The sequence below is a fragment of the Lonchura striata genome, chromosome 17 (genome assembly GCF_046129695.1).
Source record: "Lonchura striata isolate bLonStr1 chromosome 17, bLonStr1.mat, whole genome shotgun sequence".
Classification (NCBI taxonomy): domain Eukaryota; kingdom Metazoa; phylum Chordata; class Aves; order Passeriformes; family Estrildidae; genus Lonchura; species Lonchura striata.
Window position 1 is genome coordinate 8,553,627 of NC_134619.1, and position 26,825 is coordinate 8,580,451.

The 26,825-nt window shown below is 41.7% G+C and overlaps 1 protein-coding gene across 1 annotated transcript; it reads right to left on the minus strand.

Annotated features, from left to right (window-relative positions):
* Positions 1–539: 539 nt before the first annotated feature.
* LOC110476175 (protein-glutamine gamma-glutamyltransferase E-like) lies at positions 540–10,382 on the minus strand. Its single transcript, XM_021540925.3, has 13 exons — positions 10,373–10,382; positions 9,787–9,954; positions 9,238–9,471; positions 8,564–8,682; positions 7,960–8,088; positions 6,857–7,034; positions 6,563–6,698; positions 5,579–5,682; positions 4,868–5,113; positions 3,614–3,919; positions 2,796–2,953; positions 2,446–2,579; positions 540–684 (listed from the first exon to the last, which is right to left on the minus strand). The coding sequence occupies exons 1-13, from the start codon at positions 10,380–10,382 to the stop codon at positions 540–542; spliced, it is 2,067 nt and encodes a 688-aa protein (XP_021396600.2).
* Positions 10,383–26,825: the final 16,443 nt, after the last annotated feature.

Here is a 26,825-nt window from a genome sequence, read left to right on the forward strand (position 1 = left end):
ATTTACCCCCCCAAAAAAAAAAAAAAAAAAAAGAAAAAAAAAATTTCAGGGCAGAGTTTGTAGTAAAGAAGACAAAGCTAAATGACATTAATTGTGCAAGTTGTCCTCACTATGTTGTAGTATCGGAGTTTCAAGAAGGAGAAACACTTTGGAAGTGTTTGGAAGTCCACTGGATAAGGCTTTCAATAAGTAACAATGAGTTTATGAATGTGTGTGTAAAGACATTTGGAGCCAGGAGGAATTAATTCCAAAGAAAGCCAGACATAAGTCAAAGAGTCTCTGAGTAGAAGGTAAAATGTTCTTTTTAATAACATGGATATTCACAACAGTAAATGAACAGTCAACCATTCCTCAGTTTATTTAAAATTACAATGTAAAATTGCAATGATATGATGTTGGTGACCCCTTATCAGAGGAAATGAAGATTTGTTTTGCTGATTATCTCAATGTTCTCTATACAAGATTTCCTATCACACTTTGTTCAGTTTATACACACACAGACCACTCCTTGTATATCTTCATGTTAATTAACATTCGTGTTAATTCACATTTACCATCTTAAAGGTCTTGATATCTGCAAATTTATCACAGGAGAAATTAACAAGTAGATGTTTGGGACCCGCCTCAGAAGGGATAAGTTTAAACTTGGTACTGGATTTCTCACTGGCTTTCAGTGGTGGTATGCTAAAAAAAAAGGAAATAGTAAGTTGAAAACAGGCTTATGCATCATGTTTGTTTCCTCACTAATCATCTTCCACCTGGAGTAAGAACTCTTATCACTTCAAAGTAAGATGGCCATGAAAAGACCACACATGGCTTGGCTATCTGATAAGTATTTAAAGACTCAAATTCATACATTAGAGGCTCTCACAAATTCATTATGCAGTAACCCAGATAAGTCCACAAAGGGGGGCATAATAATATGTGAGATAAGATTTCACGCAGAACAGAGGGTGTAAAACACATCACTGAATCATTGCAAAAAAATAATCTGAAACCATGAAGAATGTTAATATCAACTCTTGAATTAGAATGGAGTGTAAGAACCAAGGAAACCTCAGTGTTTACAGAGCAGGAAATGCTGAATGGAAGTTAAAATGTTTTACACCGGGTGTGTTTTGTAACTCTTGGAAACTTGTTAATGTTTTTCCCTTACCCTGACATATTGTCTTGTCTTGCCTGAGGATAAAACTGTGTGGGATAGACAACACGAGGTTGGTAGATTCCCTCAGGAAAGCTTGTAAATGATAGGATGAACCATTCCTAATTGCTCAAGTGCAAATGACAATGCTAAGGTGCTGTGTTTGTTTGTTTGTGTTTGTCTGTGTATTCAGCTAAAGAGCATGTTCCTATATCCCAGGTATTTTCCAGAAATAACTGCATTTGTGAGGATATGTTGAAATTTTTGTGAAATTTCTTGTCTTTACAAAATGAGGGACAGTCTGAAAAGTCAATCTTTCTGTTTCAATTACGAAATACTGAAGGAAAAAGGGCAGAAAAAGTTGCAAAACCACCAAGGGAGATAACAGGGAACTGGGATCTATAGTAAAAAAAAAAAAAAAAAAAAAAAAAAAAAAAAAAAAAAGGCATTTTATTTCAGTCTTCTCAATCACTGTCTCAATATAATCAAATAGTTTCTTGCCTCTGTTTATTAATCTGCTTAGAAAATTATTTTGTAGAGTTCTGAAAGCAGAGTTTGAAAATCAGTGTGCCTGTAGCTCTCATTTTGGAAAAAGTTGCTTGTCATGGTCTAGTCTGTTCTGCAAAAACTATCTTCTTGAAACTGTGATCTGCTGTGTCTGGAAAAGCTGAGCATGGAGCAGACCTGGCTTGGTGCTTTTCAGAGGTCCCACCCTTTGAGATCACAACCTGGGTCTAAGCAGTATTAATTTATTTTTTCCCAAAGCTGAGACACTGCTGTATCTGCTTTTGACATATATTTCTACCTGTTGGATATAAATACAATTTGTTTACAATGCTGTGCACCTAGATTGGCACCTGCAGTCCATTTAATAAAGTGAAAAAAATATCCTGGTTGATATATGTTGCAATTTGGATAAGTATGGACAGAAATAGTTGTGTATCCTATTGTTTGCCTTTGATCACAACAAGAAGGTGCAACCTGTCTGGCTTATAGCAGGATAGACAGCCTCAGCAACATTTACAGCTTGGGTAAGCATGATTTTTTTTCCTGGAAGTGTGTGGCCCTGCTAGATAGGCAGGAAAACAAGTTCTGTCCAATTATGACAGCAATTATTTGACCTCCCAAACCATAAAGCCAAAGCCCAGCCTAGATGAAGAGCTGGTTCATCACTGTGTGCTCATAACCTGTGCCTCCCAGGTTACAGCTAGAAGAAAATGATGTTCCATCCCACAGTTCAGTTCCAACTCATCCATGCCCACGTTCCTGTATGTTTGATAGCAGGAGACATTTCTGGTACTCACCGTAGCTCCAGGATGCCTTGGAGCAGGTCATTGCCCTCCACCTGCAGCATGCAGTCCTTCACCTCCTCATCGATAGGATTGGTAAAGGTCACCTCCACAAACACCTCTTTATTCACTTTGGCTTCACCAAGTACCTGTGCAAAGAAAATGCTTGTGAGGCCAGGTTCTCAGTGCTCTTTTCTAGCTGAGCCTTTTCAGGCATCAGAAGAAAGAGCTATTATGAGAAGCTGTGATGAACCATGGCAGAATTTTTGAATGTGAGCAGAGTATTTCTTTCACAGAATAAAGTGCTCTCAAAAAACTCCCTTTCTCTTTTCTCTGCCACTGCAGTTGCAGCAAAGGGAATTTACCTGTATGTCGATGCCAGGATTGTCCAGGGTGATATTTCTTTTCACAAGCACTGGAATCCCATCTTCTACATGACATAAAGCTGTGACCTGGATTGTTTTGTCTGTAGTTAACTGCTGTTGGTATTTAGGATACTTTATCTTAATGGGAAATTGTTTTTCTGGAAGGAAAAAAAATAAAAAAGGAATCAGTACACACATTTATAAGCCCACAGTGCTTAATATCTAACATTAGTATTTTCCTTTTATGCTGTGTCTAGGACTAGGAAGACCTTCAGCCATCACTGCCAAAATAAATTTATGCAAATGTGTCAGTTTTCTTTAGATAAATAGTGATTTCTCCAATGTTATCCCTTCTCCATTCATCCATTCACTACTACTGTATTGCCTGTCTTATTCCCCCCCCCCCCATTGCTCTAAAAGATGGAACAACTGGAGTTTAAAGAGTTTACTGGTGCCTCTCCAGAAGTTAAATTAAATGAATTATTATTTCTGCTTCTTGCTAATGACTTGAATCCCAAGATTAATACAAGACAGTATCAGTTGTGATACAATGATCTTTCACCTCATGTTGGACATGCTGACACATCCCTTATCCCAGGCTCCTAATGGTAACATTTTCCAAAATGTGAAAAGCACTTGGGGACATGATAGTGTGAAACATACCTTATTAATGTATGTGTCATGTAATATTTTTCTCAGCCTTTCCTACCAAGGATTTGGGATTGCAATTTGTTAGAGCTTTTTCTCCCAAGCTGACCAGCCTTCAGTGCCCATTTACTGATAAAACCATTGTGATTAAAAGGTATTTGAAAAATTACCTTCCTTTGGGGCCAGAGTGACAGATATGGAGTCCTTCCAGATCTGATTAACTCGTCTTCTAGTATACAGAGTACTCCATGCAGTCATATTTACATTTACAGTCTTAGCATCAGACTGCAAATTTTCAAGAACCAGAAGTAGGTTGACATCTTTGCCAACTTCTAAAGAGCCTGCCACCTTGAATTTTCCTGAGATGTCAGGCTTCTGTTCAACTTCCTCTTGTTTTGGTGCCGTAGGATCAAATTTATCCTCAAGTCCCAGCTTCTTACGGGCTTTTTTAAAAATATCTCTTTCTTTTGCAGAGCCTGTCAGGGAGAACCATGAAAATTATCCTCAACAGTTAGCATGCATCTCTTATTTTACATGGCTGCTAGAGAGAAGCTAGCCAGGACATAGTGTCTGTGCTTAGAGATAAACAAGCCACACATATGGCTGTTTTCTACAGCCATACTTCATTTTCTGTGTCTGCAGTCAGTAACATCACTGTCCTTCTAATAACATTTTTTAAACATTATGTATTAAGTCTAAAGTTTCTCTTTTCCCATTTCTATCCCTTGTTATGGCTATAACATTTAGAAGTGTGAATTCTTATTTGCTAGCACAGAGAAAGGCCCAAATGTTGGGGAAGGCTGTTGGCACTTCATGGTGGGTTGAGTCTGGCTGGCAGCCAACCATCCACCCAGCCCCTCACTCCCTTTTTCCATAGGAGGGGAGAAGGCTTGTGGATTGAGGTAATGACAGTTTAACAGGAAGAGCAGAAGCTGCTTATGAGCAAAGGAAAAAGAGAAACAACATGGGGATGATCAGACCTGAAGGCCTGAGAAGGAGCTGCACTCTTGCATCCTTTGAAAGAGTAGCTTTTCCTGGGCCTAAGTGCTGATTTAGCTCAGGCTTCTGCAACTTTTATCCTATAGACAAATAACTGGGCTGTAGCCTAACTCTCACTAAGCAGAGGCAGCCAGTGCATGTCAGCAATAGGCAGATGGAACAGTGAACCCTTTATTTGGAGATACTTGGACTTGACTTATTTAGGTCCCACAAAGCAACTCCATATCAGAAAGGGCAAGGCAGTTGTTTGGTTTTTTTTTTTTTTTACTCAGTACCTTTTTTCTCCTTTTGTGTAGGAATTGAATAAATCAAGTATAAATTCTGCTCCTACTTTATAAATGCACTAAGAGACTCCTAACTGAAAATGTATATACTTTTGGGAATGAAGCAGCTATGTGATCAGAAGAACCAGTGGTTTTACTTACCTTCCTCATATTTATAATCCCTGGTGACATCTACACGATCATCCCTACCAACTGCCTTTGTACTGATGGAGGCACCAATTTCTGTAGACTTAGAGAATATCAAAGTTTTCTTTCCAGTTGCAGAGTCATAATTCCAGTACATACAGTCAGCATTCACTTCTGCAAACACAAATGGGCCATCGTAGTCCAGATCTACTTCTCCTTCTTTGACAGCGTGCCGTGAGGTAGGACCACACTGATAAATTCCTACAGCATCAAGGAAAAGGAATTTAGGCATTATCTTTGACACTAAGCAGATTATCAGACAGATATTTATCACTGACTCCTGAATTGCCCAGTGCTGCTGTCCCTTTTAAGCCCTTTCATCCCTCATACAATATATATATATCAATATATCTTGTGTTTGTTCTGAAAGTACACTTGATTTATTTTATATTATCCCTTAATATTCAATAGCATTTGATACCAACATTGGAAATATAGGAATTGCTGTAAAAACTGGTCCTGGAATTCTAGTTACTTTCTTGGCATTCACGGATGATCTGAAGCATCTGAAGCTTTCCTATTGCAACCAATTAAGTATTTTCTTCTGCAACTATTTCTGAGCAGCTTAACAAATTGCTTTTACAATTTTTTTACTTTTTTTCCTTCTCTCTAAAAGTGACTGGCTTAAAAAATTTCAGCATTGATCCTTAAATAAAATTTGTGTACCTCCACTTTCTTCTTGGGGAGTTGCATCCAGAACTTGCCATCCACTGTATGAGGGGCCCAAGTCATTGCGTGTAAACCAGCTTTCATTCCAGACATGGAAATTCCTGTGTGCAAGAACGAATTAAGTAAGCTACTAGTATGTGTTTGTGGATTCCTGTCCACCTCCTTTAATCAGCCATCATCTTAGTTACACGGATTAAATGCCTTTATTTGCACAGTTCTTATCTGAGACTCACTACTTCTACCCTGACCCTCACTACATTAACTAGAAAGGTGCTGAAAATTGCATTGTGGAATACATATAAATGTTCAAGGGCAGAAAACAGATTTATGAAGTTATACAAAATGCCTTGAGTGTGTTTTTCTCCAAAACTTTGAGCCCATACACTTCCTTAATTTTAGCTTTAGATTTGCTTCTGGCACAATGCTACAGCTCTACGTGTCACATGTAGATAGAAAGGGTCCAGAACAAGAAAGGGAATAAACAAGAGAGAAATTGAGGAGCTACTTCTGCTCTTTGCTGAATGCAAGCTCGTTTGAACTGCATTTGATGCTTAATACAGGTAGTAGTTAAATTACTTTCATTGCAAATAATGCCACTGCAAAAGCTGGTTCTGTTGAACTTTTACAGCTTAATATGAACTGGTTCTGAAGAATAGTTTCCAACTAGGTTATGTTGCCACTGTCTCATACATCCAGTGCAATATTACAAATTTTCAGTCATCTGTGGCATCATAACTGTAATTTTGCCTGCCCTTGCTTCAATTAGCTGTTGCAATTAGTGTCACAATTCTTTGTTTAACTGAGAAAGAGTGAAAACACCAAATCTTATAGTATTATTTTGTGGAATTTTTATTGATCCTCTCTGTGTGTGTAGTAGATTTTAAGGCAATTCTTAAGAAGATAAACCATTTGTCATTAGTATCTGTGCTCTGGAGGCACTGTAGACATTGATAAGCTCTACTATTAAATATTGAGCCTTACCACACGCTGTCAGCTCCCCTTTCCAAATGATTTCCATCTGCATCATAAAACTCATCCACACGCAGATTTCCATCTGCATCATGGGCAGAACTGAAGTTTGTAATTGTACGTGTGGGAATCCCCAGACATCTAAGCACTAAGGAGTGAAGAGAAAGCCACAGTCAGAAAGCAATATTTCTGCAGGTTTCATATAGCACAGTAATGTCTTCAAAGGCTTCCATATAGGAAGTTATATTAGTGTTACTTTTAATAGAATCTGTGCAATGTCAGTCATGTGCATGACATAAAACATACCTGTAGTCAACACTGCTGCAAAAACCCAACATTGTCCATATTTAACAGGTTTGAATCCTGATTTCTTCCAGCTTTGCAGGATTTCACCACTTCCCGTCCAGCTGGTGGGATTTTTACCACCCTCATATTTTCCACTCCAGTTTCCTAGCACCACCCCTTGGTCATCATTGGCGTTGACCTGAGAAAATATTCACTAAATTTATGATGAGGTACATTAAGAGTTTATAACCTGTCTGAAAGGGGCCTAGGAGTTACAGCAAATGCCATATTGAATGTGAGCCAACAGTGCTCTCTCATCAAAAAGGGAAAGCTCACAGTAGGCTGCACTGGGGAAAGTGTGAACAGGAGGTTGAGGGAGGTTGTTAACCTCCTTTAATTATCCCTAGCCAGGCTGTGTCAGGAGTCCTGTCTCTATTCTGGGGTCTCTCAGTTCAAGGGGATGTTGAGACACTGAAGAGGACCCAGGAGGGAGGGCTGCAAGATGGTCAGGGGTCCTGCAGCACACAAACTACAGGGAGAAGTTGAGAGCACTGGCCTAGCTCTGTCTGGTTAAGGATGCAAGGGGGAATGTAAAACCAGCTTACAACCATTTGAATGTGTGTTCTAACTAACCTTTCTCTTTTATATACCAAGAGGCAACAGCAGAAAGCTGTAGCTTGAGAAAATAATATTTGACATAAGAGTCAAATTCCTCATTAGGAGGGTAGAGTAGCTCTGGACTGGCCACCCACAGAGGCCACAAACCTTCCTTTCTTGGAGAGTTTCAAACCAGCCTGGCAAATCCATGGCTGAGCTGATTTAGTACCCAGTAGATCCACTTCAAATGGGTGACTGGACTAAAGACCTCCAATGAACTGGTCCCTCAACCACTCCTGTCTTACATTTTCAGCATGACTGCTGGATATCAAAATGACAGAACTATCCCAGAGGAGATAAATCTGGCAGGCTCAGAGCATATGACCATGTAGGCCCATATTTCACCACCTGTATTGTCTGCTGCATACAGTGGCCTAAAATTCTTTATGAAGTGGCCTCATATTTGCTTTCACTGACTACTTTGGAAGGACACTCAGTAGTTTGCACTTTGTGAAGCTGTTGCTTACCATGGCACTGAGAACACGGCCCAGGTACCTGGGGTCGTGTCGGTGAGCTACGTCAGTGAGAGGATCCTGACGGTAGTACAGGCTGCGATCCATTATGGACAGGCAAATATTGAGGATGTCACCTTGAAACTGTGGCACAGAAATAAATTAGTGTTTTGAAAACAGAGATTACTAAAAACCAGAATGCAGAGAGCCATATTAGTGTTGAATGGGGTTTTTAAATCACTGATTGAAGTGCTGCAGAGCTCAGCCAGGCACTATATAAAAATGTGGCCACAACAAACTCTGAAGATCAGAACTCACAGAGTTTTTAAAAACTTGGAATATGTGGACTTGAGGCCTCTCAGCATTGCTACAGTACTTTACTAAGTTAGGGCTACGTAGTCTTAGTAAAGATATTAATGTTTCTGCTGGCTGCTCTTTCATGACAGAACAGGGAATAGCAAATTACAAATCCTCATATTGATCAGTGAAACAGGGCTTGGCACAAGTGCTGATTGCAACACCAGGGTCCTGCTCTTCAGAGATGTATGCAATGAACTGGTAAAAGCAAATGACCCAGTTCATGGAAAAACAATATCTGGTGTTTCAGTGCTACATTTACCTGGCCAAAGTTCCATCCAAAGCTGCTGATATGGTTTTTATTGCCTGCAAAAATGATGCCAAACTCTTCTAGCACATATTCCTCACACTCAGCCTTGTTAGGCATGAACACATCATCACCTGAAAAACAAAAACAGAGAGATGTACAAATATGACAGGCAAAATAAAACAAAACCTCAAGAATTCTTGCTCTATAAGGCAAGATCTCTCTTGATCTATAAGGGTGCTTGCAGATATCCACCCTTTGCTGTTCTTGGTGCTATAAACAGATTGTGAAACTCAGGATCTACAATTAGAGAAAGGGGTGGGAGGTGTCTGAGTGAAGATGGAGGTGTGACAGTGCCAAATCTGTGAGAAAATGGTAAATATGACTCTTTTCTTGGTTCTACAAGGGCCAGACACACTCTTCTAAACTTGTGCTGAAGTAGGGAAGCTCTGTCAAGCAGAACCTTATCTTTTAGAGCAATGAGCTCTCCAGTATGTACATGCTACAGAGCTGATTCTATGTACCAGAAGGTCCTAAGAAACTGTTAGACACCCTTTTTTGGTCACTGATCCATGATGCTGTCAATTTTCAGCTGTTATATTATAATATAGATCAAATGGAGAAGCTGCAAATATTAATGAAGCTGAAAGCAACATAGATTCTTTAGAGGAAATTCGACATATTCATACCTGAAGACCAAGGGTTAAAAAGCAAAACAAAAGTGCCAAGATTATGTGGAGAGGAGCTGCCACTTTGAACGCTGAGCCTGTAACGTCCAATGACAGCATTATGTGGGCTGGAAATGGAGACGCTCACAGAGTTGGAGCTGCTGGACTGTAGAACTGCACTCCAGCCCTCCTTGCTCACTGTGCTGGAAATGTCAAACGTGGCCAGGGTCTTGGTTGCCTTTGAGGGTTTTGGACCTTTCAAGAAAAAAAAATAACATTTTTTTTTTTTCCATGCCATGCTGAAATAGAGATTTAGTCATCAACAAACTCAGCAGGGATGTAACCCTCCCAACCCTCAGGTGAATTTGTGCCATATATTGGCAACTGAAGGAAGCTGTGGCTGCTGGCTGGGGTAGGAATAATACAACGAACACTTCACACAGTTCAGTGGCTTTGTGAATGAGCATGCTGGCTCTGAGCTATTCTCTTGCTGCTCTGTAGTGCAGATTGGGCCAGAAGAATATCCTGAGGCAGCATTACTCTCCCTGTGAAAGAAGCTGGGGGCCATACCTGTTTCTGCAATGAATATTAAGTTTTGCTCAGGCCGTTCTGTTCCATTGAAAGTGATAGTGAAGGCCTGTCCTCTCCTCACAATCAGTTCTTCACTAGAAAATTTACTTGTGTGGTGTTCTCTTGCATTTTCTTTCAGATGCCAGTCGGTTCTTGGCTGCGTTGCAGCTATGAAAAAATGAAAAGAGCAAAAAGGCTTGAGGGTACATCCAAAGAGGAAGGAGCACAAACACACTCTGAAGAATTGCTTATTACTTTCTACAGGAAACTGGTACCCATGTGAAGCTTCCATCAAAATTAGAAATAATTTATTTGTGAGCAATTTTTTTGAAGAGACTCCATCTTGCATAGGCTGTTAGAGGTTATCTAATATCTATCTTTTCCCATGCACACAATAAATGAAAAAATGCAATTCCTGTGAAAATCCTTCTTCTGACTTTCAATAGAAGAATTTTCTCTAACTTTTTTCCTTGGATCAAAACTCCTTAGAGAAGTAGTGACCTCTCAGTCCATGACAGAGCTGAACATGAAGTATGGATGTTAAGGTTACAAAGAGCATCACAGGATGGGCTTTCCCCTTGCTCACCTTGGCCCATATCTGATCAATGTGTCCTCTGTATGCAGCTTCTGAAGCTTCCTCTGAAAGGCCTCCTGTACTTCTGCTGGCTCAAGGAATGACTTCCTTTGATGCCTTTCACTCCTTTAAAGTCTGTTTGCAATATTTCCTCTGTGGGTGGAGCTTGAGTAGCTGTCTTTGCCCCCGGCCTTGATCTGACCAGTGGGGCTTGAGGATTCATTTTTCATTCATTTTTTTTCCTCTCTCAGTATCATCTTGTTTCCTTGCAACCTAACAAGCTTGGACAATATTTATTCCTAACAGTCTGGCCACTTGCTAAGAGTTTCTTAATATATTCAAAGTTATAAGAACTTTAGCATTTAGCTGCTTTTCTTTCTGCTGTAGTGCTAAAGTTCTAGGAACAGCATAACTCCTTCTTTCAAAACACTATTTTTAATTTTAAATATTCCATGAACAATATTTACAGGGACTCTTTCTTTAAATTAATTCCCTAAATCTGTTGTTTTGGAGCTGCTTTTTTTCCCCCTCCCTGCATTGTAGTAATTGCAAAACAATGACCAAGCTGCTGTCTCTGCCCCTGGTCCAATCAGGGCCAAATTTAAAGAACCAATTTTTCATTTGTCACATAGTTGATGTTTAACCCTGTTCAACAGACAAGCACTCCATGTCACATTTGTATGACACACTACAGTGGCAACAGGTTTGTGACTTGTGATAAAATATTTGCTTTCAGCTCTATTATTTTTTTCATAAGATATCTCTGACCATGCTACTGGTAAAGCAAATTTCTGCCCAAAAATCTCCCACTTAACTTCAAGGAGAGTGAATTTTGCTTATGCTTTGTAGGTGGCTCCACTTTGTGTTAAGAAAGAGATAGACTAATTCTGATCCTTCTATGAAACAACCTGTAAAATTTGGGAATTCAATGCACATCTTACAGATGCCTCTCAGTAATACCCATCATGCTGGACTGGGCACAGCTGTACATGTTCCCAAATTCATCATTTTGGCTTGGGCTGGGCTTGGTATTCAGGAGCCAAATTGTTCTATTTTCTGGTTTGGATCATGTTTGGAACATCCAGAATTGGAACTTGCTCAACCCATTTCATATGCAGACATGTTTTATTCATGTTTCATAGAAATGCTGTTGTTAGAAGAAACAGTTTTTAACTAGCTATAATTCAGACTGCTACTTTGACTCTCTGTTCATTAATTATATTAATCTTAACAGGGACCATAGTTTCATAACTTGCAAAGCCCAACTGTGACTTTAAAGTGCTAAGACTAATTATTGAATTTAAAATGCCTTAGAATTTGATTAGAGTTTTTGATGTTAAGACATACTCTCCTATTCATACTTTAAAATACTGTTAAATGTCGCACAAAGAATATTCAGAATAAATTTAACATTTCAGCCTATCCTTGGATACACAGCAGACCGTTTTTCTTTGATAGGAAGGTTAGTTACTGTTGAAAGAGAAAGAACAGCAGTCCATTTATGCTGGCAGACAGTATGTCAGGAAGAACGAGTTGTGGCTGTTGTGTCAGCTTCTGGTGTTTATTCCCAGCTCTGCCTAAGTTGCCTTGCGGGCCTCTGGTGTGCTTTGTTTGTAAAACAGATGAATGATACTTACTGGACCTTTGGATTAAAGATTATGGACAAAGGTTGAGAATGAGGGCTAAATTAATGAGAAATATTAACACTAGTCAGAACATGCACAACACATCTGACCCAGGCAGCTTCCTTGCCAAGCAGTGTTTGCAGAGATGAATGGTGGCTGCAAATGTAGAGACTGCACAGGCAGGAGCTTGAAGCTCTGTGGATAGCAAAAGAAGACTCTTTTGGACCTCAGAAAACTGAAGCTATGAACCACGTTAGTATGTTGTTTCATGGACCCAGAAGAAGGAGTATCAGAATCATCTTTTGCAGACTGGTCCAGCCATATCCTTCATAACAACCTTTTACAGTAATACCCAGATATGTTCCCCTCACCTCAGTAACTGTTAAAGAAGTGAATATATAGGACTAAGAGTTTCAGCACTGAACAGCGAAGGACATTATGTGTTAAAAGGCAAATTCCCCTCAGTAAACTCCTTTCTCTTCCTCTTTCCAATGTTTTCTTTCGCACCAACTCTATGTGGATCCTCAGTGATAATTGAATTTTATTAAATGTCACCTATTATTAATTGTCCTTTTGCTCAGGATGGGAAATTAGTACCTATAATAGTCTATCTGCTCTTATCTTCTCCCTGAGCACAGCTCTTCTTTAACACATCCCTAAAGCACCATGCTGCAACCATATGGCCATGACTCACTGGGACCGCCTCAGTGGACTTGATGATCTTACAGGTCTTTCTCAACCTAAATTATTCTAATTCTCTGATTCAGTATCCTGAGAAGTCTGGGCTATTCTATCTCTTATCACATCCCGTTTTTGAATAATTAAGCAAGAAATTCCATCAGCAACCCTGACTCCTGCTATCCTAGATACAGGAATTCAAGTGGTTTTCTACAGCTATGCTTTATTTGTGACCCACACTAAGGAGAGACTTGGGACACTGGTGTGGACTGACTCACATCAGCACTTTGCAGGACTAGAACCACCTGACAGAGAATGGTCAGGCCCATATGGAAAAATATTTGGCCAAGATCTCTTCTGAGCCTTACATATTGTCCGAGACACATTTAGTTTTCTCTCTGTCTTCTACTCACACGCCTTAATAGCAGGGGCACTTTCAGTGGAAGCCTGAAGCCTTCCTGAAGTTCCTGACTGTTCCTAAATTTTGCCAACAGCTTTTCTTCCTTTGAAGACAGCAGAACTTGGCACAATCCCCTTCCATGCTGTCTGTGTAAGAAGGATGTCCTGTTAGCTGGGTTCAGATCTCCTCTTGAGATCTTGGCTCATTCCAGATGAGATGGCTCGTTCAGAAGGGAGGCTGACAGTGACATAAGAGTGACATGCACTGATATGTGGCCTCCAAAAACTCCTATGGGACCAGGACACAGGAATAAGCCAAACTGGCAGTGCACAGACTGGGATGAACCTCTGCTGGATTCTTCTGACAGCTCCCACATAATCACACAGCACCTATTACACACAGCCTGTGATATTTAAATGTATTTCCCTACCTCCCCCACTTATGCATGTATGTCTTCCATTGGAATGGAATAAAGGCATTATTTGGAAGCTTTGACTTCCAGCTACTGCTGCACACTCATCATCCAAGCATAGCCCAGTGCAGGCTCCCATCACTGCCTGCTCTGCTCCTCTCTGAGAACGCAGCGTGCTGTCCCATTCTGCGGGCAGGCGCTCCCAGTGCTAATGCACAAACAAGATGCTTGCAGGTGTAACTCACGCCTTAATTGTAATGACACTGAAGCTTAAAAGTGACAGAAAGAAGCTGAGATAATTATTTTCAGTGTGAGACTATGAAACAAGTTGTTAAATCTTTAGTAGCAAAGGTGGTGCTGCAGAATATCAAAAACCTTTAAAAACCAGGCAAACTTATAGGAACCTTGTAGGTGTTTTTCTCTTTTCTTTATGCAACACCTTCTGGATTCTGTTAAAGCAGGTCTATTAGAGACTGGCCCACAAATGCATGTTTTCTGGGGAAAAAAGGTGTGTCTCTCTGCAGGATGTGTGTCAGGGGATGGGAGGAGTAGGGAGAGAGGAAGAGAAGGAGTGAGAACAACTCAATGCACACACACCTGCACATAAACCCTCACAGTTTTTTACATAAAAAAATGTGCATGGTACCATGAGAAGCATAGTTGTGCAGTTCTGACATCTCCATCTGAACCGGGGTTTGGGTATTTCTTGGATCCTGGGTATTTCACAAGAAAGTGCTGATCATGATCAGCAAATACCTGTTTGTTTGTTAAATGCTGCATTAAACTCTTCTTGAGTTTCATGCAATAAGAAAATTGTCGTTGAGAAGAATAGGCTGCTGTCTGAAATTTCAAGAGGAAGTTTTGAGAGAGAGCCCTGCTAAAATGTTCTAAGTTATTGGCAAATCATTGCTTAAAAGGAAGTGTTACAATGCAGAAAAAATTGGTTTGTGGTTTTTTTTCCCCCCATTGCTGTACCTGAAGGTTTTAACTGTCCACCTTATAGTTCTTTTGTTAAAAAGAAGGATTTTTCTACTCAGCCCAATATTTCAGATTCACCTATTAAATTCTGTTTTGGCATTTATTTAATCTCTGCTCAGAGGAGGAGATTTATGAAGAAATCTACAGTTCTATGCTGATTGCATGGATCCAATTCCCTCCTAGCCTCAGTTCTGCTCTTGAACAAGTAAACATATAGATGGTATCACACTCAGCAGCTGCGCTGAGATAGTAATTAATTAACCACCATCAGGCCAGGCAAACAGCAGATGCTGTGAGGGATGCTGGCAAAAGGTCAAAACAATAACAGGAATTATTTCAAATAATAGATATATGGACAAACACTTGTATTCTAAGAGTTTGTGCAATCACTTCTCCTAGAACTGTGAGAATGGGGTTATTGTGCCTCTCTTAAACTGTGTGAGGGGAAAACAGTGCATGTAATCTCTGCACTTGATCCCCTGATCTGTGGATGGTTGTTTTTTATTAATCTCCTGAGTTTTTCAAGCGTAAGTCCCATAAAGCCAGCACAGCATGTGTTCTGCCTAGGATTGGTAAAGGAGCATCATCCTAAACTCAGGACTCATTTTATGTATTTATAAAGGGGACCTAGAAGAATGTTGGGAACAAACTTTTGGCAGGTCCTGTTGCAATAGGACGTGGGGTCATGGTTTTAAACTGAAGGACTCCATTTAGATTAGATACAAGAAAGACATTTTTAACACAGAGGGTGCTGAGGCTCTGGCACAGGTTGCCCAGGGAGGTGGTAGATGCCCCATTCCTGGAGATATGCAAGGTCTGGGTGGATGGGGCTGTGAGCAACCTGATCTAGTTGCAGATGTACCTGCTCATGGCAGGGGAGCTGGAGCAGATGGTCTTTAAATATCCCTTCCAACTCACACTATTCTGTGATTCCATACATTTCTATGCAGGTTACAGCATGTCAGGCCTAAGTGAGTACATGGCCAATCTTACTAAAAGGTATTGATTTAATTTCCTTCCTCCTAAGACTTCACTGTTTGACTTCTGCTTGCTTTGTTTGCAGTTTAAAGTGCCTTTGCTTTTCATACTAATTTTAAAAAATAGTTAAAATGGCATTAACTGTCTCTGGATCTGCAGGAAGAAATTTAGTCCATAGTGTATCTTCTGCATAAGAATTTCCATTAACACAAGATTCATTCATATGTGACCTAATCTTTGATTCATTAAATTTCAAGCTATAATAAAGTTTGCAGTTTGCCATAACTTCTTCTCTATTTGCAATTTCATAGTATTTTTAATATTTAACTTCAGTTTAGCAATGGATGGATTATCTTTTTGTGCTTGTTTGTATCTTTTGTAAGATTCAGGAAAGAAAAACACTGAAACAACATATGCATAATTCTCAAAATGTTTTGTACTTCAAAAGTTCAGAGCCCTTTACAAAACAACCCCACAGAGAAAGCTAACACATGGTACATTATTCACTTTCCCATTCCATATGAACAAAGAGACTTTTTATTTAACTTACCAGCCATGCTCCTTTGCTCCTCTTTTCCTTGGACTTTGTTTTGCTGTGAGCAACTGCAGACCTATATGATAAGACTTCAAGCTCTGGCTGTGTTGCAGCATTTATAGGGAAAACTTTAGGCCTCTCCTTATGTTCGAACCAATTATAATTCACATTAGGTGAGTGAGGCAGGTAAGTCATACCAGTGGTCATGTAAACTTCCTAGTAACCCTATATTAGCTCATGGGTTATAAGACATTGGACTTGTGCAATTCAGGCCATTTATCCAGAAGGTTGATGAGATGCTTAGAAAAGCAGAGCATTTAATTGCATACCTGGAATCCAGAATTTCACATGCAATGATGCATCACTCAGTAAGGGATGTTTTTTGAGTCAGTATAAATTAATATCGCTTCCCAGTATGATCCAAAGTTGACTATTCATGCAATAAAAGTATACATTCATAATCAAATTCATATGGTCCCCTCCCTATGAGTGTACTCATAGGTCTGGAAAAAAACCCTAGAACTTTTCATTTGCCTCATTGGTCACTTTTTGGGTATCACTACAGTAATGCTTTTGTGTCAGCCCCTCCTTAGAGTCTCTGTGAATTACACTAATGGTATGAATGCTGCAAAAGTAGTGTAAGCTAGTAGTAACTTGACAAACCACTGAGCACTGAATAGCTTTGATGAGTGGATCCTGAGCAGTAACTCTCCCTGCACGGAGAGAAACTTCATCCCCATAAAATAAAACACTCATTTTGGAGCAAGTACAAATTATGATTTCAATTTGTATTTCGATGGTGGTTACTCATCTAGTTTCTGAGTCTAGACAGAGAACAATAAATGTTAAAATATCTCCATTGGCACATACAGGAAATTCTATAGGTACAAAGAAAATGAATTTGTCAGAATGGCCTCATAACATTTCTTTTTGTTTCATGCTAATCCTTCATTTTCCATATCAGTGCTAGCAAATTGATCACAGATGTCTCTTTCTCTCTTCTGCCCTCCACATACAGGAACTTCTGTTCCCTTAGAGTGACTTGAACAAGCTATTTTGTCTCTTCATTATTACTTCATCTCACTTATCTACAGTGACGAGAAGAGACTGAAGCAATCTCAGGAATGTTAGTGCTTACCTTGAAGAACTTGAAGGGTGGAAATTTCATAAGATCAGAAAGGGGCAAGCACAGGATCTATGTATAAAATGGGGCAAGAGGCATGAAAAAGAGCTGACAAATTACAGCTGACATCAACCAGTTTGATTCAAATTCCTGGAAAACACTGAAAGAGATGAACTTAGCATCTAGATGAATAACAGCCAGCTAAGACATGCCAGGAAGTCAGCTGAGCCCATCAGAGAAGAAAGAAGTGTCATCTATCACCACATGCTGACTTGAATTTGCAACAAAATCCCACAGGGTATTTTCATAAGTACACTTTGGAAACACTGATTACACAAGATTTCTATTAGTTAACTGCATAACTTATTGTTAAAAAAACAAATGCTGCATTGCTTCAGTGGATCACCATCAAACTGGAAGGGCATAGTGGCTGAAGTGCCATTAAAAGCTGCCTTGGAGCATTGACATTTTAAATATGCTCTTTTCTGTTAATGTTGTTCAGCTGAAGCATTATGCTAGCCCAGGGCTAATATCAGCTCCATAATGTCAAGACAACAGAGAATGGGGAACTTAAAAAAATAGAAGGATCAAGCTGAATCAGTGTAAAACAGAGAAGTGAGGAGATGATACGATTTTTGAAAAAGATGAAAAGTGGTTATAGAAAGAGGTGGCCAACTGAGAAGTAATGGTCTTAAAAAGTTTGGTCTTTGACTGAAGACACTGAAATGAAACATAAAAATGTTGGCAGTAAAGAAAAGTGTTTAGCCAGACCCTCTGGGTAGGTTGTCAAGATGTTAATATTTTTTTTTTCCCATGGAGATTCAGAATAGCCTGAATTCATTTGTCAGGGATAACACACATGTGTAATTGAGCTGCCCTTGGGGCATTGATTTTGATTGTCAAAGCTGTGACAGTGACACTTTCCCCTCCATTGCTTCTTGTAGGCACCTGGTGCTGAGCTGCATGGGGCAGGGAGCACCTCAGCAGGGCAATGGAGCATTCTGCATCCAGGGCTGGTGCAGCCTCACCTGCCTTGGCTCTGCTCTGTTCCTGTGGCTGACTTACCCACAGTGAATGCACTTCACATTGTGTCCTGTGGTGAAGGGTCACCAATTTCCCAACTACTGTGACACACAAGCCTGCAGACTGCGTGTCACATTCATCTCAAGAACTGCTCAGTTCAAAGGAGTGATAAAATATTTTGCATAGAAAGAGGGAAGTTAGCACTGTGTCTGTCCAATGTTGCATCTGCCAGTTCAAGCCAGATCACAAGCATCACCTGGAAGCCCCACAGTGATTTTTCTCCATTATCTTGTGAAGGAAAAGTCTGTCCTACCTTCAGTCATTTGGTCACTTTTTCCCGAAAGAGGAAGTTACAGAACTGACCTGAAAATAGCCACAATTTTTCTTTTTGTGTGTGTGTGTGTGCAGAGAAAAGCCACCTCCTTTTTAGAATCCATTAGAGTTCATTGGCATTTCATACCTTAGAGCAATGTGTTTCACATGCTAATTATGAGTTGTGTAAATAATATTCTAAACATTCCCTTCCTTAACTTAAGATCCACTGGTTTTTATATTATCAGGATTAAAAGGTACCCAAGGCTTTGCTTCATTTTATTGTTCAGTGCTTTGTATTTCTCTATCATGTCTTATGTTATTACATTCCTCCAAATTTCATAATATCAGATTTCCCAGTCTATTTTCATGCTGATAACATAGTTTGGATATGTTGTGCTTTTCTGAAACTAATTCAGTTTCTACTGTATGCTTTTCTGATATAAATGAAAAAGAATTGAAACATCATCATGTAGGGAAAATACACTATAATTCAATTGGTGACAATGATGTTTAGTATTTCCTGATCTATTTTCTATTAATGCCATTTTTGTTTGTTAGTTCAGCACTTGCTCAGCTTAACCCACAAGACAGTGTTTGTTCATCCTGTACAAAGGAAATATGTCATAAGAAGATATAAAATAACATGCCTGGACAAGATGTTTAGCTGTGTGGATGAGTAAAATGGATGTATTGGAAGTTGCATGAAGAGAGGCTGCACAACAAGCTGATGTGTGAATTCCATAATGTTAAAGGAGAGAATTGGAGTGTATCAAATGAACTGGCACAGGATTTGTAAATTGGGTGCTCAGGGAGCTGGTAACCACAAGGAAAATGCTGCAATAGCTGGAAAAGCAAAGGAAATTGTTTGAGAATGAAGAAAATATTGCCATTAGAGGGAAGCCAAATTGTCAAATACTAAGGAACAGAATTAAGGAGATCAGGAATTGGGATGGAGCACAGCTGGAAGTGGAGTGGAAGATGAAAAGTTGATGCATTTGAGATAAAAGAGAAATAGAGACATTAAAGATAGAAAGACTATGGGGAAGCAGAAATCCAGACATTCTGGTATCTTATTAATGGAGGAAATATTCCCCTACAAGAGGAGAAAATTAAAATAATGAAGGAAAATAAAGATGACTTAAAGATGGAGAAAGCTGAACTAGAATGATGGTTTGTTTTTATTGGAGTGGAAGAATAGTAAAACTGAGGAAGAGGAGAATGCAGTCTGAGGAAATGTCATCAGAAGGAGGTATTGGGGGGATGCCTAGCCTGGAGATAGTGAGGAGGGATATGAGTATGAGAGAGAGAAAAATGATCTGGCATAAAGGGAATGGAAGCTTTAAGGGAATCAAGGACAAATCAAGGAAGAAAAGGGAGGGCATAATAAGTAACGAAGTACAGAATCAGGATATATACATAAATACTGTATTTCAATGACTTCACTGAAATTCAAGCTGCTTCTAAAATAGTTAGAAACCTTGTGTAAGAAACAAAAACTTGCCCATAGCTCTTCCATGTTTTCAGTTGTGTCTGCTGGTGTAATAAGCAACTGTTTCATCCTTCAAGTCTTGTTTTGTTGTGTGACATTGGACACAGTAACAGCACTGCTAGAATAGCTGTGGAATTTTGGCAAGGTTGAATCTGTGCTGAGAATTTAAAGCAAGACTTCACCTGGGACCAAGTGCTTGCATCTCTGTCAACAGAGCCTTTGACTCAAGGCTGGGCATTCTCTTCGTTCAGCAGGAAATCAGATAGCACAACGTGCTGTGCCTGTGCATAACTAGGAAGTTTTCGGAAATGTTCCACAATTCTCCAGCTCCCTTGGCAGTGGACTGCTGGGACTCTAACAGTCTGCAAAGCAGGAAACTGCCAAGGACAGAGGCTGCTGGGGAGTCAGCAAGATGCCATCGGGGTTTTTTTGCGTCAGAGCGTTGGAAAATCCCAACAGTTGTTCCTGTTGCCAAGCAGGGCACACCCTGCCAGGAGGGCAGCTGCTGTGGGATAGGGAGCACCTCTCCCAGAAGCAGGGGTTGCCATCCACAGCTCTGTCACACCAGTGGTCCCTTTTCTCCTGGGCACTTCTTGCAGCTCTATTGTGCATCTCCATCCCTCTCCTTGTTCTGTTTTCTTCCAGCAGGGGCAATCAGACAGGCACTTACAGATACAGGAGGGATGTAACAAGATGGTTAGGAGGTCAAAGTGTAGTTCCATAGTGAATAATTGTGCCTAATGCTGACTCTGAAAGAGAATTCTTTGGAATATATGACTGCCAAGAAACAGGTCTTACCCACAGTGTACTGGGCCACAAACACTGTGTCATGGTTTGGAGGAGGTTTTCTCCCCAGTCACTGGCATAGAATTAACTTGAACTACACAAACCTGTTCTGCAGAGCCCAGCACTGTGCATTGAAGCTGCCTCTGTAGCTCATCTTTACTCACAGACACACAACTTTGCTCAGTTTCAAATCAGACTAAAGACATTTCTGGCCACCAGTGACCTGGCATCTCACTTAGCTATGAGCACATCCTGTGCTTGCTTTGAATTCCTCCAGGAAGAAAGCATTTGGTCAGAGAGGAATGCATGACTATGGCTAAATTAGAGTATAATCCACCTAGGTCCCACACTGGACTCAATTATTAGTCTGGAGTAAGAGTGAAAAAGATTTGGGGAGAGATTGGAAACACAACAATCAAACAAAGGCACTTCCTGAGGATTATTTCAAAGGCAAGAGATCAGCCTATATTTTCATTTTAGAGAGTTAGGTGAGTCTTATTGCCTTGTTTGTTTATCTCAGGCAAATTGAAACTTCTCTAACAAGAAGGAGAGTGCTTCCCATTGTAAGAGAATGGTGGCAGCTCTCTTAGAACCATGGGACAGGTTAACAGCAGAAGTTTTCTATTTTGGACAAGATTTACTTTTGAAGTCACTTGTAACTGAAAGAGGGGAAGGGGCATAGGTAGGTCACATGTTATGGCTTTGATACTATCTATTTTGTGTCCCTGAAATCACAATAATTTTATAGCAAGAATATTCATGACACTATCAGCTTACCTTGAACACTTATTTTTTAACATTTTTTCCCCCTAAAACTTAATATCTGTAGTGAGTAGAATTAATTTTTTACAGCTGGGCAAACTGGCAAGATTTGGCACTGTAAGTACTGTGTCTTAGTCCCATCCCACTACATCACTGTCAGACCTTTTGTCCTATAAAAATGTTTCCCTTTGAAATTTTTTTAGCAAAAAACTTTATAAAAGAAACTGCAGTAATTTATCCTTTATATTTATCAGTGCAACCACTGGCATGACCCAGTGGCTACACACAGAAAGAACCAGCCACTGGTACCAGATACGTCACCATTTTTAAACTGCTGGTGCTGGGAATAACAATAATAGCATTGACTATTGCAATTTATTCTGGCTTTTTTCTTTCTGAGAAGCCTTGAAATCTTCGGGGCTTTAAGCCTTGCAGTTTCTGTCTTGTATTTGAAATCGGGTTTCTAAGCCTCACACATACAGGTAAACAGAAATACTAATTTTCCTGGCTCTCTCTGTGTTCAGGTTGCTCATATTAGTACAGCAGTGCATGTGTCACTGTACACAAATGTTTAGGACATTTCCTGTAATTTCATACTCAGGGCTAGGTTTGAGAAACCAACTTGTTTCAACAGTTATTTCTTCTTTATGAACTGTGAAATAAGAAGTTATTGGTGTAATAGCAGAAATTGTAAGTGTGCCAAGTCCCTTCCTTTGGGCAAAAGGGGAAAAAAGTATTGCCTCAAAAAGACAAGCCATTTCAAGCCTGCCATGTCCCCACTTCCCTAACAGTTCTCTCTCCTTTGACATTCTCCCGTAAGCACACATTTTACATTTTCTTGAAATTTTTAAACAATCAGCTGTGAGCAGTTACTGATGTAAAATGAACATAGCAAAGCTAACTGTGAGACTGTATAGAAGGGAAAGGTTATTTTATTTTAAACAAAACTGATTTCAGTCAGTCATGCTTATTCTCCTGCAGATTTCATTCAGTCAGTGTTTCATACTTGTTTTTCATACCTGCATTTTTAACAAGGACTAAGATGTGTATGTCTGGCTAGTCCAACCAGGATTACTTGTGGTGCAACTGAGGACAAAGGATGCCAGTTTGGGAGTCATCAGGTTTCCTGTGTTCTTTTTGCTGGGTGACCACATGCTGACTTTGGAATTGCCTTTTGCACCCCTCAGGGACCCAGGTCTGTGGGTCATTGAGCAATGTTATTGATTGGCTGCCTGTCCTTTTGTCTCCTGCTCTGAGAAAAGTCTGTCTTTAGTTTTGTTTCTAGACAAGGGAAGCAGTGTCTCAAACAGGTGACAAGCTATAGAGGATCCTGGGCTGACGTCTGTACCTCTCACAATGAAGAGACTTCTGTGCTGGTCATTCTGACAGAGCAGCACCCATTCCCCATGGAATGCCACCAGTGTAGACTAGCTCACTCACTTGTTAAAGCATAAATGGTACTTGGGGCTTCTTGGTGGCTTTTTAGTCATGAAACTCACTGCTATGAACACTTTTGGAAGGAGGACAGTGAGGTGAAGCCTCTGGAATGACTGTAAATACATTAGTGCTCTTTTGTATACTATTGCTCCATTGCAACAATCAAACTAAAGTTATCAAATCAAATAGATCTGATGGAAAGCTGCCTCCATCTCCAAAAGAAACCAAATTTCTTCTGGTGATTAGGAGAGTATCTCACTAGCATGTATTGCCAAGTTTGTATCTTGTAACACGAAGTATGATATATACACATATATTTGTATGTAATGAGGCATTATCTTTAAAAGCTACCAGGCACCAAGTTATTATCCCAGGTAGATGGTTGTCAAGTGACCAAGGCTACGGAAAAGGAAGTGGGAGAACCATCCAAATTATAAAGCTCAGAGATCAATTTCAGTAAGGCTCAATTAGTGATACCCCAAATAGTAACTGGGGAAATGAGAAAACAGATAGCTAGAAGAAAGATTAAAGCTTTTCGTCAAATAAACATTGTTTATCACCAACTCCAACTTAAAGCAGTTTTAGGAGATTTAAATTTTCACAGCAGTAACCTTGCCAGTATCAGCAGACTGTGAGGAAAATTGCTGAAAAGGATTGGAATGGAGCTGGAACTTGACCTTGAAGAGTCACAGCTTCACTGGGCTAAATGTGCCAGTGTCACACCATCCTCTCAGTAAAGAATTCCTTCCTAATACCAAATCTAAACCTATTCTCTTTCACTTTAAACCCATCCTCCCTTGCCCTGTCATTACATGTTCTTATAAGTAGTCTCTCCTCATCTTTCTTGTAGGCTTTTCTCAGGGATGAGCCCTACAACATCAGGGAATGGCCACGCACGGCCACCAAGAGCTCCAGGCAGACCTCGGCAAGGATCACGCCAAGGCACGAGCAGCGAGGAGAAGGTGAACAAACCCCAAACCCGGCTCGGGGCTGTCCCGACCCCAAACCCGGCTCGGGGCTGTGCCCGATCCCAAACCCGGCTCGGGGCTGTCTCTGACCCCAAACCCGGCTCGGGGCTGTCTCTGACCCCAAACCCGGCTCGGGGCTGTCCCGACCCCAAACCCGGCTCGGGGCTGTCTCTGACCCCAAACCCGGCTCGGGGCTGTCCCGGCCCCAAACCCGGCTCGGGGCTGTCTCTGACCCCAAACCCGGCTCGGGGCTGTCCCGACCCCAAACCCGGCTCGGGGCTGTCCCGACCCCAAACCCGGCTCGGGGCTGTCCCGACCCCAAATCCCGGCTCGGGGCTGTCCCGGAACCCAAACCCGGCTCGGGGCTGTCCCGAACCCCAAACCCGGCTCGGGGCTGTCTCTGACCCCAAACCCGGCTCGGGGCTGTCCCGGACCCCAAACCCGCCTCGGGGCTGTCCCGACCCCAAATCCCGGCTCGGGGCTGTCCCGGAACCCAAACCCGGCTCGGGGCTGTCCCGGAACCCAAACCCGGCTCGGGGCTGTCCCGAACCCCAAACCCGGCTCGGGGCTGTCTCTGACCCCAAACCCGGCTCGGGGCTGTCCCGAACCCCAAACCCGGCTCGGGGCTGTCTCTGACCCCAAACCCGGCTCGGGGCTGTCCCGGAACCCAAACCCGGCTCGGGGCTGTCCCGCCCGGCAGCCCCGGCTGCCCGCGCTGCGCTGCTGCCGCCTGTCGGTCTGAGCCCGGTACTGCAGGTGTCAGCGCCCGCAGCGCGCGGCCCAGCGGAACCACGGAGCCACGGAGCCACCGAGCCACAGAACCACAGAACCACAGAACCGCAGAACCACAGAGCCACAGAACAACAGAACCACAGAACCACAGAACAACAGAGCCACGGAGACACAGAACCACAGAACCACAGAGCCACAGAACCGCAGAACCACAGAGCCACAGAACCATGGAACCACAGAACCACAGAACAACAGAGCCACAGAACCACAGAACAACAGAACAACAGAGCCACAGAACCGCAGAACCACGGAACAACAGAACCACAGAACCACAGAACCACAGAGCCACAGAACCACGGAACCACGGAACCACAGAACAACAGAGCCACAGAACAACAGAACCACAGAACAACAGAACCACAGAACCACAGAACCACAGAGCCACAGAGCCACAGAACCACAGAGCCACGGAGACACAGAACCACAGAACAACAGAGCCACAAAACCGCAGAACCACAGAGCCACAGAACCACGGAACCACGGAACCACAGAACAACAGAGCCACAGAACCACAGAACCACAGAACAACAGAACCACAGAACCACAGAGCCACAGAACCACAGAGCCACAGAGCCACAGAACCACAGAGCCACGGAGACACAGAACCACAGAACAACAGAGCCACAAAACCGCAGAACCACAGAGCCACAGAACCACGGAACCACGGAACCACAGAACAACAGAGCCACAGAACCACAGAGCCACAGAGCCACAGAACCACAGAGCCACAGAGCCACAGAACTGCAGAACCGCAGAACCACAGAACTGCAGAACCACAGAACCACAGAACCACACAACTGCAGAGCCACAGAACCACAGAACCACAGAGCCACAGAACTGCAGAACTGCAGAACCACGGAACCACAGAACCATGGAACCACTGAATCACAGAATCATGGGATCACAGAATCTCAGAATGAACTAGGTTGGAAATGACCTTTTGAGATTGTCAAGTCCAACCTATGTCCTAACACCTCCTCATCAACTCAATCATGGCACTGAGTGCCACGTCCAGTCTTTTTTAAAACACCACCCAGGGATTGTGACTCTACCACTTCTCTGGGCAGACAATTCCATTGCCCAATCACTTTTTCAGCGAATAATTTTTTTCTAATCTCTAACCTAAACTTCCCTTGGCTTCCACCTGGCTACAACTGCACCGTGTCCAGTGTTCGTGTGGGCTGACTGAGCCTCATTGCACACTCGGCTGCAGCAGAGAGTGCCACAGCATCCCCAAAATGCTGCTCGAGAAAGAGCTGACCAACCATGGGTCTTGGCCCACCCCCTCACCCCAATAACTGGCCACCCTTACCATTGAAAGCATTTAAATACAGCGAGATGAATAGGGCTGTACCCCCAACTCCCCCATTTCCTCCCTCTCTTCTTGACTCTTCTCAACTGCTTTTCATGTAAAATCCCTCACTGGTTTCCAAGCAAAAGCAATTAATGTAGTCTTAAAAGGAACAGAAGAAGAAACTGGCTCTTATGCATTGCTCTTGATGAGGAGGACATGTGGAAGCTTCGGGACAATCTTTGTTGGCTCTCACACTAGATTAGTTAATATTTACAATGCTTTGCTTCACTTGAATAGAGCTTTTTGTGATTTATTTCTAATATATCTTCAGAAATGAAGCCCTGGCCTGCCAACATAGACAGGAATTGAATTAAAATAGGCTGTGGCTTTGTTCCTGGCATTTATTTACTGCTCTCGTAGTAAACATCAGGTTATGTTGTTTGCAGTGGTTAATAAACTCCCTTTTTGTTAGGAGTGTGTGTGTGTGTAGAAGGAGAGCCTTCCAGCATGCCTGTGCTGAGAAATCCCCCTGGCACAGGTAGGTGGGTGTGCCAGGTACCAGTGCAAGCTGCACGCTGGAAACACCTGGAGCCAGGAACGGGTGTCCATCCTTTACCTAACAAAGGCCTCAGGACCTGTGTCTCCAGCCAGGGTGGGGAGAGTCATCATCCAGAGACTCTGAAGAGCCTCAGAGACAAAAATCACCACTGGAGAGGGGTAGATAGATTGCAAGGGCACAAAACTTCAGGGATTTCTTTGTTGAGGGATTTTTGTGTCTTGCGGGCACCAGTCTGATCTGTTCCTATTGTTGCACCTCTCAATTATTAAATTATTTTCCCCCCTGAAATTGAATACCTGACACTACCAAAG